The 13,184-nt window shown below is 41.2% G+C and overlaps 1 protein-coding gene across 6 annotated transcripts; it reads left to right on the top strand.

Annotated features, from left to right (window-relative positions):
- Positions 1-302: 302 nt before the first annotated feature.
- Positions 303-8,415, top strand: LOC129829933 (POU domain, class 6, transcription factor 1-like). Of its 6 annotated transcripts, none has more exons than XM_055891960.1 (12): positions 303-627; positions 1,587-1,682; positions 2,201-2,245; positions 2,892-3,108; positions 3,257-3,411; positions 3,702-3,960; positions 4,084-4,295; positions 4,525-4,644; positions 4,883-5,134; positions 5,298-5,433; positions 5,621-5,789; positions 6,291-8,415. In XM_055891960.1, exons 2-12 carry the CDS (start codon positions 1,629-1,631, stop codon positions 6,637-6,639), a joined length of 1,968 nt encoding a protein of 655 aa, XP_055747935.1. In that variant the 5' UTR covers positions 303-627; positions 1,587-1,628; the 3' UTR covers positions 6,640-8,415. The 6 variants fall into 6 exon arrangements, with proteins under 6 accessions (XP_055747935.1, XP_055747936.1, XP_055747938.1 ...); XM_055891961.1 differs by having other exon boundaries at positions 4,087-4,295; XM_055891963.1 differs by having other exon boundaries at positions 304-627; positions 2,892-3,081.
- Positions 8,416-13,184: the final 4,769 nt, after the last annotated feature.

Raw genomic sequence — 13,184 nt, forward strand, 5'->3', positions numbered from 1 at the left:
TCGGGAGGCTTGACGTGATTGATGGGTGACTAGGTGCATTGTTGTCAAGTAAATATGCTTATTTATTCATGATTATGGATACATTCTGCTACGAGTTAGCTGGTTTTGAATCTGCAACAGAACATGTCAACAAGTTAGTTCTGAATTGCTTTAATACAGCAGTGCATTCGGACACCATTAATTTAAAAAGATTTCACCTCGTTCATATACTGCATATAATTTTATAGATGCACTGTCCCTTTAAGGCAGCCATGGCTCCTCTCGAGTCGAGGCCGACGTTTTTCAATGCAAGATTTTTCCTTGCATAAATTATGTTCATGACGTAGAGCTAAAGGCCACATTTTTAGTAATTTTGGTGGACTTTACAGCAGAAGTCGCTTTCAGGAGGCATATGGAGGAATATGTGGGTAATCTGAATTGCAGTACCAAAGGACCGTCATTAAATATTGAGAAAGAAAGGATCCTCACGTTGCCAACCCTCCTTATCAATGCAAATATATCTTTTGTGTGCAGCCATAGCGCCTGACTGGTGCTGTGAGATGCATTTTTAATTATGTGTGACTAAAACAAACTGTGGCAAAGCTTTTTAAAAGGGGAGAACCACAGAAATAAGACATTTTTTTTACGGTAAGTTGTTTGCTAAAATACCATGCGTAAGATTACCATTGGCTATATGGCGCGACGAAATGGCGAGAGGAAATTAGTTTTTTTCGTTAATATGCAATGCTCTTAATTAGCATAATTTATATATTTATGATAAATAGAGGGAAATACATAAAATGCAGTCCCCAAGCATGGAATTGCGGGTCATTTTTTTTCTTGCGCATATTTTATGGGTAACATCGTGTCCTCAAATAGGTTACACGGCGAGATTTATTGGGGCTAGATTAGGAGTGGCCAGAGTACGGGGATCAACACCTGCGGAAGTTTTGACAGATATATAATTTCTGTGTTGTGGTGTGCTTCGCGCTTCTGATCTTTTTGATATTACGTCAAAATATAAACAATTCGAATAGGCGTTTGTCAGCTATAATCATTCTAGAAGGCTAGATTTGTTGGGGACGTAGGCGGGCCTGTATCTTCTAGGCCGCTTATGATCAAGAAACTGCCAATTCTTGGTGCATTATATGTTTATTTTGTCATGAAGACATAAATAAAGTAATACAGTCAACTATTATCACTGTGTGTAGCCCCCAGTATACAAGTACACTGGACTAAATATCCTAGGTGTGACTTCTATTTATATTGCTGTCACTTATGTGGCATCATATGATTTGTTGGTTTTATACCCCTTAACTACAGCTAGAAACCAAATTGTCACAGTATTAGATAAGACACTAATGCCCATAAGACACTGTGGGAGTGCTATTTAAACGGGCTGCTATTGAACAGTCATTCTTTACATAGCTATAATAATAATACTAGTTTCATCTGGAGTAGCACAAATGTCTCCAACCATTAGGCCTACTTCATAGATTTAATAGAAAAAGTATCAGCACACCACATAGATGGGGAAAAAACTATTCACATAGGCAAGCCTAATACCTGGTAGTTTTGATGTTACAGTATTATCTTTCCTTACTTAGAATGTCAAGACAATGACTGCTTGGTGGTGAGAGCACTAAACCATGGACCCTCAGGATCTCCCTGCTACTGATGCACCAATCACTGTCAATGAACAGGTACCACTAACTGCTTTGTAAACACTACATGATTTCACGTTAGTTATAAACCCCTGCCCAAATGTCCTAACTCTCTGTTGCCTCTGCTTCATAGTCCTGTGTCATAAGCAATTACCACATCCATGTCACTATGTATTTGGAATGATTAACCCCACACAGTAATCTTGAGGTTGATATAGTAGCTATCCAAATGTCAGCAATTAATACCGATCCGGTAACACTCCTAAGGTTTCTGCTATACTCTGTCATGCTTATTGATTAATTGTATATGTCTACTCCATCTGTGTCCTTTACACTCATAGTCAGCTTAAAGCAATGTCTTTTTTGAATTACGAGCGGGGCTCTCAGAAAGCATTGTTTGAGCTGCTTGTTCGCTGATCTTTGTTGTTTTGTTGTAGTCATGTTTTTTTTCTCCCATTTGTGTGCGTTGATTTTTGTTCATTGTGCCCTAACGTGTGTGCTTGGCCTCTCTGTTCTCCTTAGCCATTCACTGTCTGACTGCAGAAGTATTTTTTCAGCCATTAGCTTCCTGCACTTTGAAATACCCTGCCAAAGACAACCAGGTATGCATCCCTTCTTTCCTGCATTGCACTCTCTCTGTCTGCACCTTTCTCTCCAGCTCAGGTTTTCTCCCTGCCTCTCCTTCACATCTTTTATGGCTGGATCCACTCATACATCATGTGCTTGCTTTGTTATATTTACTAATAATATACAAGTTGGATAATTAGGATAGGATACAGATAGGTACAAGCTGTCTGCCACTGTTGACAAGAACTATGACAGGTCATACTCCTATGGCATGGTTTGCTCATGCGTAAACTCATGTTCTGTTCCACATGTAACCAATACACATGGTCCTCTACCTGAGTTGTCTCAGTAGGTTGAGACTGAACGGTACTAAATATAACTCAATACATCAGTGGAACGATACTGAGCCTAGTTAGATATTTATACTATATCATTGTATTATTACTACATGATTACCTCTCGGCCCTCCTCCTCATCATGACTCGGAACAAAAACATCCACGCTGCTGAGAATAGATGATGATGAGTCATTTATTGTGTATAGTTGCGTGACTTCTATTCATAAAGCGTCTCAGGAGTGCAGATCTAGGATCAGGTCCCTTCTGTCCATCTTATCCGTTATGATCTGAGACACTATGAATACGGACCCTGGTCTTGTGTTGTGCTCTCCAATGCTGTGTAGGTGATAGTGATGTCTGGTCATGAGACGATCCGAGTCCTGGAAGTGGAGGTAGATCAAGCCGCTCTTCCATCATCAGTGCCTGATGGGAGGACTGATTCAGGGGGTGAAGATGGGGGTAATCAGGCCACGGAGCAACCTGAGGCAGGCATGCAGGACAGCCCGAGACCACCCCACAACACTGGGGGAGTAGGTGAGCCTTTTGTAGGATACCGATATGGTAGGTTAGACTCCATGCAATACAGATTATACTACATTTTGTTTACTGTTTCAGTGTAAAAATATTTCAGTTTTAAAAACAGAATTTAAGAGTGAGGTGTGGTGTGTGCTGATGGTAGAATAGCAGTGTTCTCTCTCTGTGCTGTCAGTGCTGGAGGACCAGGTGGTGTCTGTGGAGTCTGCAGACTCTGGTGTCCAGACTCTAGCACAGACTGCAGTTCCCATCAGCGTCTCCCTGTCGCAGTCACAGACCACCATGCCCATCACTGTGCAGAGCTTACAGGGCTTGCAGGGCTGTCAACAGGTGAGAACAATTAAACAAAAATAACTTTTCAACTACTTTTAGTGTAGTCATCGGTCATCCTGTTTATTTTTTCCCCCGCCCTCTTCTCCTTTTCCTCTCCCATGCATCACACTTTATCTGTCTGGATCTCACCTCTTCCTCCCTCATAACCCTCTTCCTCCTACCATCTACTACCACCTCCTTCTACCCCTCATCCTCCTCATACCCCTCTTTCCACCTCATACCCATCCTCCTCCCCCTGCTCCCACTCCTCCTCCTCCTCCTCCTATTGATCCTCCCTCCTCTTGTAGGTTCTGACCCAGGAGGGTCTGGCCACTCTGATGACGGGGATGATGGCCCAGACAGGCTCCCTGGCCCAGCCCCTGCTCATCCCCATCAGCATGGCAGGGTCCATGGGGGGCCAAGGACTGGCTGTCCTCACCTTCCCCACCAGCAACGTAGCCACACTCCCTGGCATTTCAGGTGCCAGCCAGGCCGGAAGCCTCCTCAAACTACCCTTTGCTGGCTTGCAAGGCTTACAAGGATTGCAAAGCTTACAAGGGCTGCAAAGTAAGACATGGCAGAGATACACACCTCAGAATGCAAAGCATTAATCAACATTGAATCAACAGTCAAGATTTATTTGGCTACCCCATGGAACTTTACCTGTATGTTTGTTCTCTTCTTTCCCAGCAGCCACTGTGCTAAACTCTGTCCAGCCCCAGCAGACGTTCTTCCAGCCTCAGACAGCATCACTACAGCAAGTCCAGGCAGCTATGCAGCAGGCTCAGCAGAACTCACAGGTGACTGCAGCCCAACTAGGCCAGGCCATGCCAGCTGTCTCTCAGCCCAGCGTGTCTGTGGCAACACTCCAGTCTGCAGGCCTCTCCATCAACCCTGCCATTGTAAGAATGTGTTTCTCTATTGTTATTGTGATGTGTGTGCATTTGTTTTTCTGTGCTAGACGTGTGTGTTTGGGTTGATAGTCAGCAAGCCATGTTTTTTACTTCAACGTTTGGACATGTCTGTGAATAACTTGAGCAAAGAACCTAATCCACATGAATATACGTTGTATTCAAAATGATCACGTTATTGACAGTAGAATAATCTGGATGCCTCCGTTTCTTTTCCCAGATCAGTGCTGCGTCTTTAGGGGCTCAGCCTCAGTTCATCAGCGCCCTTACTTCCACTCCCATCTTCACCAGTGCCATGTCTGGAATCACCAGCCAGATCATCACCAACGCACAGGGACAGGTGTGCAAACATGCAAATATTTAACAAGCTCACTATTTAGCAAGCACCAAATTAAGAATCACACTATTTTAACCAAGCGGTTTTAACTGTCTATTACAGTTGTATAAACTGTCTATAAAAACTGTTAATTAAGTTTATAAAGAACTTATAAACCCTCTTTAAACCCTTATATCCTATAACTTGTTGTACAGTGTTACTGACAAATACATACCCTTATTCTCTTCATTGTGGCCTCCAGGTGATTGGAACCATCCCCCTGATGCTGAACCCTGCATCACTGACTGGAGCGGCTGCTACTCAGACTCTGAATCTCCAGGGCCTCCAGGGTCTGCAAGGCCTGCAGGTGCAGACAGTCCAACCACAGCTGGTTCTGAACACCCAGGGCCAGATCATTGCCACCATAGGGAATGGACCTGCTACAGTCCCCACATCTGCAGCTGTAATGCCTAAGCCTACTGCTCCTGTGACATTCTCCAAGCCCAGCACTCAGGTACTATAGGCCTTCCCCCTCCATTCATTTGTTCCTATGAGTGGTTATTTGAGTGGTTATTTGAGTGGTTATATTTTGTGTGAACATTCGGTTAAACTGGAAATGGTTGGTCTTTGTTGGATGTAACCATTAACCCATTGCTGACATTGACATTTCCCCTCAGGCTCAGGTAACAACAGTTACGCAGTCACCTGTGGTCATCGCCCCACAACCGTCTGCAATGAAGACAGTCACTCCAATCTCCTCCTTAGTCCCTATAACCTGTGGAGACACACCCACTGTCAGCCAGCTCGTCAGCAGTGCGTGGTTTCACTTTGTTTTTGTTTTTTTAATTTTCCATTTATTTAACAAAGGAAATTCACATTGAGATTGAACATCTTTTTCAAGCGAGCCCTGGCCAAGAAAAAGCACATGTTCTCTCCAAACATTGATCTTGTTTTACAAGTAGTTTGATATTTATTCTGGTTTGTCTCTTCCCATCTTAAGAGCCACAGCAAGGGGGCACAGATGAGGAGGGCATTAATCTGGAAGAGATTCGAGAGTTTGCCAAGAACTTCAAGATCCGCCGGCTATCCCTGGGGCTGACGCAGACACAAGTGGGACAGGCCCTCACGGCTACAGAGGGTCCGGCCTACAGTCAGTCTGCCATCTGCAGGTAAACTCCTCTGACCTACTGGGTGGTGGCATCCCAGCACAGTAGATAGGTTTCTGAAATCCATTCTATCAAATATGATAAATAGTGAATGTTGGTATGCTATGGACAATGTAGTTCAAAGGCTACATTTTGAAAGTCTTCTTACTCGTAGGAAAATCACAGGACGGTGACAAAAAATACTTAGAGACCAGTGCCCAGATTCACAAAACCTTAAGAAGAAATTTCTTCTTAACTGACATTTTTTCCTTAACTATAGACTTAAGAAGCAAGTTAATCAAAGTTGCTATTCCTCAAAAAGGTTCTTGCAAATGTTCTTGCTCTATTTCTTATGTTTCTCCTTAAGCAAAAAGTTAAGAAGAAATTAGATTCTTGAAAATAGTTAGACCATATGAAATGGGGTTAGGTGTTATTTTGAAGAGTAGATGTCGGGTACAATCTAGTTGATCAGCGGCTACTGTGTAATTAGTTTAAAAGTTGTTGCTCCTCTGTTGCCTCTTGCAGGTTTGAGAAGCTGGACATTACACCTAAGAGTGCTCAAAAGCTGAAGCCTGTGCTGGAGCGATGGCTGGCCGAAGCTGAGTTGTGGAACCAGAAGGGTCAGCAGAATCTAATGGAGTTTGTGGGTGGTGAGCCGTCCAAGAAACGCAAGCGTCGCACCAGCTTCACCCCGCAGGCTATCGAAGTGCTCAACATCTACTTTGAGAAGAATGCCCTGCCCACGGGCCAGGAGATTACGGAAATCGCTAAGGAGCTCAACTATGACCGTGAGGTTGTCCGCGTATGGTTCTGCAACAGGCGGCAGACACTGAAGAACACCAGCAAGATCAATGCGTTTCAGGTTCAGCTGTAAGCCTGTGCAGTAAGTAGGCGTGGACTAGTGGGGAAGTTGGCAGAACAGGATAATCAGCTAAAGAAGAACGTTTTGTAAAGACAGTAAAACAGTAAACCCTAGTAAGTTTCAAATTATATGGACTTTGGGAAGAAAATGAAAGACTGAATAACTCTTGAACTGAGTGTTACGGTATGGGACATAGAATACTCACTTATCTCCATATTTTTTGTGTGTGGGAGAGAGAAAAAAAGACATTGCATGTGAAACGTGATGGGGTTTAATGTTCACAAATCCTCTATCAGTTTGACAACCTCTTGTTTCATTTATTGTTATACCATGTTATTATGTAAAACAATGGATGAAATTTGACAAGTGGTTTTTTACACTTACAAGAACGTTTTTGTGAATTGTGTGGCAAATGCCTCAACAAATATTTGGTTACATTACATTGTTAATGTCAAATTACTCCATTCAGATATTATGCTGGTGCCACCAAAATAGTTTTGGAATTTGTATCTCTTTATTAAGTTTGTGTGATTCTGTGTGTGTAATGTGTGAATGTAGTCCTAATACTTTAAGAAAGTATTCTGAGTCGGAAAAAGTTTACCATGGTAAAGGTTGTCATTTTAGACGAGTTAAACTGTAAAAGCCACTTACAAATCTATTGTTTTAAATAGTTAACAGATGACTGTGCTGTGTGGTCTAGGAGCAGACAATACAGAGTGAAAAGAGTTAAACATTCCCTGTCTCAAATAAGTCAGGCGTCAGTGCTGTTTAATGTGTACTGTGTATTGAAAATACTTACATAACATAAAAAAATCATCAAATTAATCAAATTGATTGAATGAGACAACTTGTCTATGTGAATTAATTGATTCATATATTGTAGTTTTGATTCATAGAAAATACGGTTTCTCCACTAAAAGGAATGGTCAATTAGGGACAAACAAAATTTAAGGACTTATGGCTTGCCATCCCTTTTCTATAACCTTGTAATTCTTTGCACTTTAGTGACTTTAAAGTTATCTGTAGCAAATACCAACTGGTTACCCATCATATTTAAGTGGTCGATAAGTAAATGTTTTGCATGGCATACAGATTTCTAAAATGTTTTAACGATCAAACTTCTGTGCGCCACTACCATTAGTTTTGTAAGGTGATATTTACTTTAGGCAGTGCTATTTCAAAGAAAGAGAATAAACTACAATACTTTATTCTGGCCCAACTGCATATAATTTGTCTATGTCTGTGATATGCCATGCTGAGCAGTGTAACAATTCATTTGTTCCTCATAATTGCCTTTTATGCTTGACAATATGTTTTGAGAGAGAAAGGAAATAACTTATATGAATCCTGTGTTATGTTATACATACACAACTGCCATTTCAGAGGTAGCTATAACCTACAACTTTTTTAAATTTTCACCAGTGAATTGTCTGTCTGAATGATTTTGAGATGACAGAATGCAAATGCAAATCGTAGGTGAACACATTTTAATAGTGTAGTTCTAAGAATTAAACTAATTCTACTAATCATTTTGTTCATGTTGGGCATATGAAAATGTGTGCAGTATAAAACCAGCGATACATCTGAATTACTGCACTGTTGGAGCTAGAAACACAAGCATTTCACTGCACCTGTGATAACATCTGCAAAATATGTGTACGCGACCAATTACATTTCATTTTTATTTCAATTGAATCTGTGTGAGATCATTAAAGTGATTAAACTGTTGGATCATTTTGGATCATGGCATTCTCTGCCAAATATTAATAAATGCTTACTGAAAACCTCCCATGTGTTATTGTATTGTGTACCACTATGACTCTTGACTTAATTATGTCTTTGTTCTTATGTGATTTATACCAATCACTTGTCGCTTCTCTACACCATATGCCTTTGCATAAGCATTATGGTTCTAGCCAGGCTTCCAAAGATCTAAAATCCTGGATATATGGAGCTTCTGCCTTATTTCACACCTATCCCGTCTCTTCAGATCTACAAACACGGGTAGTTCCTGACGAGGCAACCGTAAATTATTTTCCACTCAAATGCAGTAGGTGGCGATGTACGTGTACTTGTGCCACATAAACTAGTCTGGTTAGAACACCATAGAATCCAGTAAATATTTGAAGTGAACATGTAAGAACACATTACTATGCTTTCTTGAATATATTCACTGATGAATCTAAGGACCATAAAATAGGGAGGACAGGTGCAGCTTTTTAGAGTTCCTAAGTTTAAGGTGGCAGTGACAAATTGAGTTGAGTTGCTGGCCATAGTCTTGGCTGCAGAATGGATGGAGGAGGTGATGAGCTTGATGAGCACTGATGAGCTTAAATTATTTTGTGTCACAGAGCAGACACGATGTATTGTATGAGATTTTGCAGTGCCTGTTTAGGGTGAGATAGATGGGGGTATTTGCGAAGTTCCTCTGGGTACCAGCTCATGTGGGAGTAGAGGGGAATGAGATGGATGTTCTCGCCAGGCAGACACTCAAACATCTTAATTTTGACATGGACATGCCAATTAGTAAAGCAGAAGCCAAGGGGCTAATAAGAACAGTGGTTAAAAACAATTGGCAAGAGTTGTGGAACAGGGAGGGGAAGGGAAGACAAGTATAAGATCCAGGAAAAGGTGGGGGCTGAGAAATCTCAACTAGTAAGAGCTAAACAACCAACATGTGTGTTCATGAGAGTCTCTCCTTTCCATAGTGTGTAGCCTAAACCGTTCAGACGCTACAGCCGTTTTCGCTAGAAGACCAATTTTCAGCATGTCTCATGGTCCGACAAACACTGCTGTAGCCCTGCCACCTTTCACCGCAGATGCGGAACTCCAACATAGGCAGATTTTATGGACTGAGACGCAGTCCATGCAAAAAGTTATCTCTAGTTTAAACAGACGGATTTGTATGGGGATTTTTTTATTGTGCTAATTGGATTTCCACGGGGCACAGACATCGACTCTAGGGGGTTTAATGGGTAGGGTTTAGAATAGACCTTCCCTGTCTCTTTTCCACACTACAGTCCAGTTGACGGCGGTAATGCACCTTTAAAGTTGGTTGCCAACCACCATTTAAAATCTAAAGAACAAGAAGAAGAAACTGTGACAGAAGACACCTCCATTCCGCCAGCAAGAATAAACAATACCTAGCAAGAATAAGGAAGTGACCTCGGTGATTTCCATTCAAAATAAAGGTCCCGCATTGAAAATGTAAAAAAAAAAAAAAAATGGTTGAAAAGTTACAATTTTTATGAGGAAATGTTAGCAGTCCTAGAATTTTGTTTAACAGCACAAATAATATAGGATTGACATTATTGTTAGCGGCATTAAAAGTAATGATTACTAGGTAGTTATCATGGTCATGCAACAGGGTTGGTTATGTTTCCACTTGCCTCTAAAGAAATGTGTATTTAATGTTCAAGTATTCTTATTGGTTAGTTCAACTCTGATGACAATAAGGTGTGTTGTGATTGGCCCTGCTTGCAGATAGGGGGAGATTGTGAACGTCAGGTCTTCCCAGTAGGAAAATGAGATGCAAGGGGTAGGTCACGTTCTGAATAGTATTTTCTATTTTACAATGTGAACAAGTTTGCTGTACGTTACTGATTTATACATGTGTGGGTATATGGTACCTGTTAGGGATTGAGGGGCTTTCTGGGATATGCTTTGGCATATGATTGCTGTAAATAAGTGTGTTAGCTAGCATACACCGATGTCATGGTCACATAAGCCACTGTTAACACAGTTGTCTTCATGCTACAGATTTTGCCATCGACAGCCATCAATACTGTTAAGCCCTGCACAACTAACGTGCTGTTTCCCATTTAACAACAGGTATTTACACATGTTATATTTTGTATTGTATTTTTGTATTTTGTTCGCCCAGTAGGAAAATGTGATGCAAGGGAAATAAATGATGCTCAACTGGGACCACTGGTCGAAGTGATTTATTTTGAGAAAACACAACGCATGGAGAGTACATTATACATCTGTTACAGTAACAACAGTAATAAAATAACAAATAATGCTGCTATTAATAATAGTATTATAATTATATTAACAAATATTAGAAAACACTTTTAAATCCCATTGTTAATTAGCCCATTCGTATTGCACAATGTTCAATACGTTTTTCATTTTGGACACAATGCTTGACTTGGGCAGGAGCTCACCGAAGCTGAGTACCAGCACCTCAAATGTTTTACTGCTTGAACTCCTGTTTCTTTTGTAGAATATTAGCTCAAAAGTATTGTGGTGCTCCTGCACCTAAGTATACACAGGTCCGGCACCCAAAATGAGTAATGGCACCTATTTCAGTCCAAGTCAACTACTGATTGGACTTACATATTGCACCATATTCAATTTCCTGTACATTGTATCACAGTAAAAGGGGGGTCCATTCTAGTCAGGAGCAGCTCTAGTTTCTAAATCCACAAAGTTTACAACCCAAGGAGCATTGCTGCTCATTCTGCAGCTCTTAAAGAGTGGGCTATCAGCTTAAATCCAATCCAATCCAATCCTTTTTTTTTTTTTTTTACATTAGACACACATATTACATCGAACACAATTTTCTGTATGTTGAGTCGCAGTAAAACAGGGTCCATTCTACTCAGAATCCCTTCTACTTCCCAAATAAAAGAGTTTACCCCAAATCCACAGTTTACAGCCCTCGTGCTTACACACAGAGGAGCATCACTGCTGATTTTGCTGCCCTTGAAGAGCGGCCAATCAGCTTATATCCAAACTTCTTTTCATATTGGACATACATATTGCAACGTACACAATTTTCTTTATGTTGTGTCGCAGTAAAAGGGGGATCCATTCCTGTGGCGATTTTAGCAGCATGCCAGCAAAGCCACTACACCACACAACAATACACAATACATTAATTGCACTATAACAGTGACAAACGGTGCGCACAAACTGCTAGGGCCTACATAAAGCTGTCCCGACAGCAGAGCTTTCTTGCTAGCACCAATGGAGTGAATCCTTACCACTGCTACACCTGGCTATCAGCAGCCTTGTCTGGCAGCGAAACAATTCATTCAGCCTCATTTACTGCCTTCTTAAAAACATATATTTTTTTATAATAATAAAAACAAAAAAACATTTACAAAAATATGGCTGACCATATCTCCCTGTTATATTACATCATTTATGCAGCAGCATGTAAGACATTTTTGGACTCACCTTGTTGTGCGCGGCGGTCCTACGTTGGCAAATTTTGTCATCAAAGAAAAAAATGTACAATTTCGAGTTGAATGACCGTTCAAAACGTATGTTCCCAGTCTGACTTCCCAGTTGCAATGCTTGCGGTTAGCCACTGTCACTGATTCCTTCCAAACAACTCATTGTTGAATTTACAATTTCCAACTTGTTGTGTAATGTTTATGTCCAATGGCCGATGAGCACTGATACGTTTTATCTATAATTTATCTTCCTTATTTCTCTTCATATGACAAGGAATAAAAAGGATTTGCCAGTAGATTGTCTACTTGATTTCTGATGATTGATGACTGTTAGCTAAGATTTTGAAAATAAGATGTTGACATGATCAGTCCAATCAAAGCTACTGTAGATTGTAAAGGGTTGCGTCAATCAAATCTGGTATCAGGATAACATGTGATTCAGAGTCACCGAATATACATTTAAGTATTTTTATTTAACACAAGCGATAAATGGTAAATGCAATTTTCGTATATACGGGTTCACTGTATCACCACGCAGGGTAAAGCAGAGAACTGACTGAAATAGTACAGACATCTTCTTTTATACTGTGACAGAGGTAGTTCCAACTTTAGAGTTGACCTGTCACAGTAGAGGCTAAGCGTGGTTTAAACTTGCTAGCCTATCGGTGGTGCCCAGGCTGGTCCCAGCCTCACAGCACTCAGGATCCAGATATCCGGAAGTGTTTGTTGTGAAGATTGAGCCGAGTTGTCGGTGTCTACACATTCCTCAGTTCCTGTTTTCTTGTTATTCAGCATTTTTCCATCTTGTCTCAACCTTCTGGTTTGCACAGTCGACACCCTAGATTAGCAACAGCTTTATAATAGCTGGGTTAGCAACACACTGTGTTTTGTTGCTAACAGCCCCCACACCACTAGAGGGATATCTTCAAACCACCAACTTACTACCCTGAGACAAAGCCGAGTATAGCCCACAAAGATCTCCCCCACAGCATGAAACTGAGGGGAGCACAAACCCGGACAGGAAGATCATGTCAACCCACTCAAGTGACGCACCCCTCCTAGGGACGGCATGGAAGAGCACCAGTAAGCCAGTGACTCAGTAAGTATCCCTCTAGGCTGGGCAAAGTCCTATTTATCAGGAAGGGAGCAAGTAGTAGAGGTTAATGGTTCACTGTCTCAGGCAAAACCAATGAGATGTGGCGTTCCACAGGGGAGCATGCTTGGGCCTCTGCTGTTTTTATTGCATATTAACAATATGAAATATGCTTGTTCTTGCCGTCCTTTCTTTATGTGGATGACTCTACACTTCTGGTGTCTCACAAAAGTAAAACTATGTTGGAGAGTATGCTTAGCATAGAGCTTACTAATGTT

Source organism: Salvelinus fontinalis, chromosome 31 (assembly GCF_029448725.1).
Source record: "Salvelinus fontinalis isolate EN_2023a chromosome 31, ASM2944872v1, whole genome shotgun sequence".
Taxonomy (NCBI): domain Eukaryota; kingdom Metazoa; phylum Chordata; class Actinopteri; order Salmoniformes; family Salmonidae; genus Salvelinus; species Salvelinus fontinalis.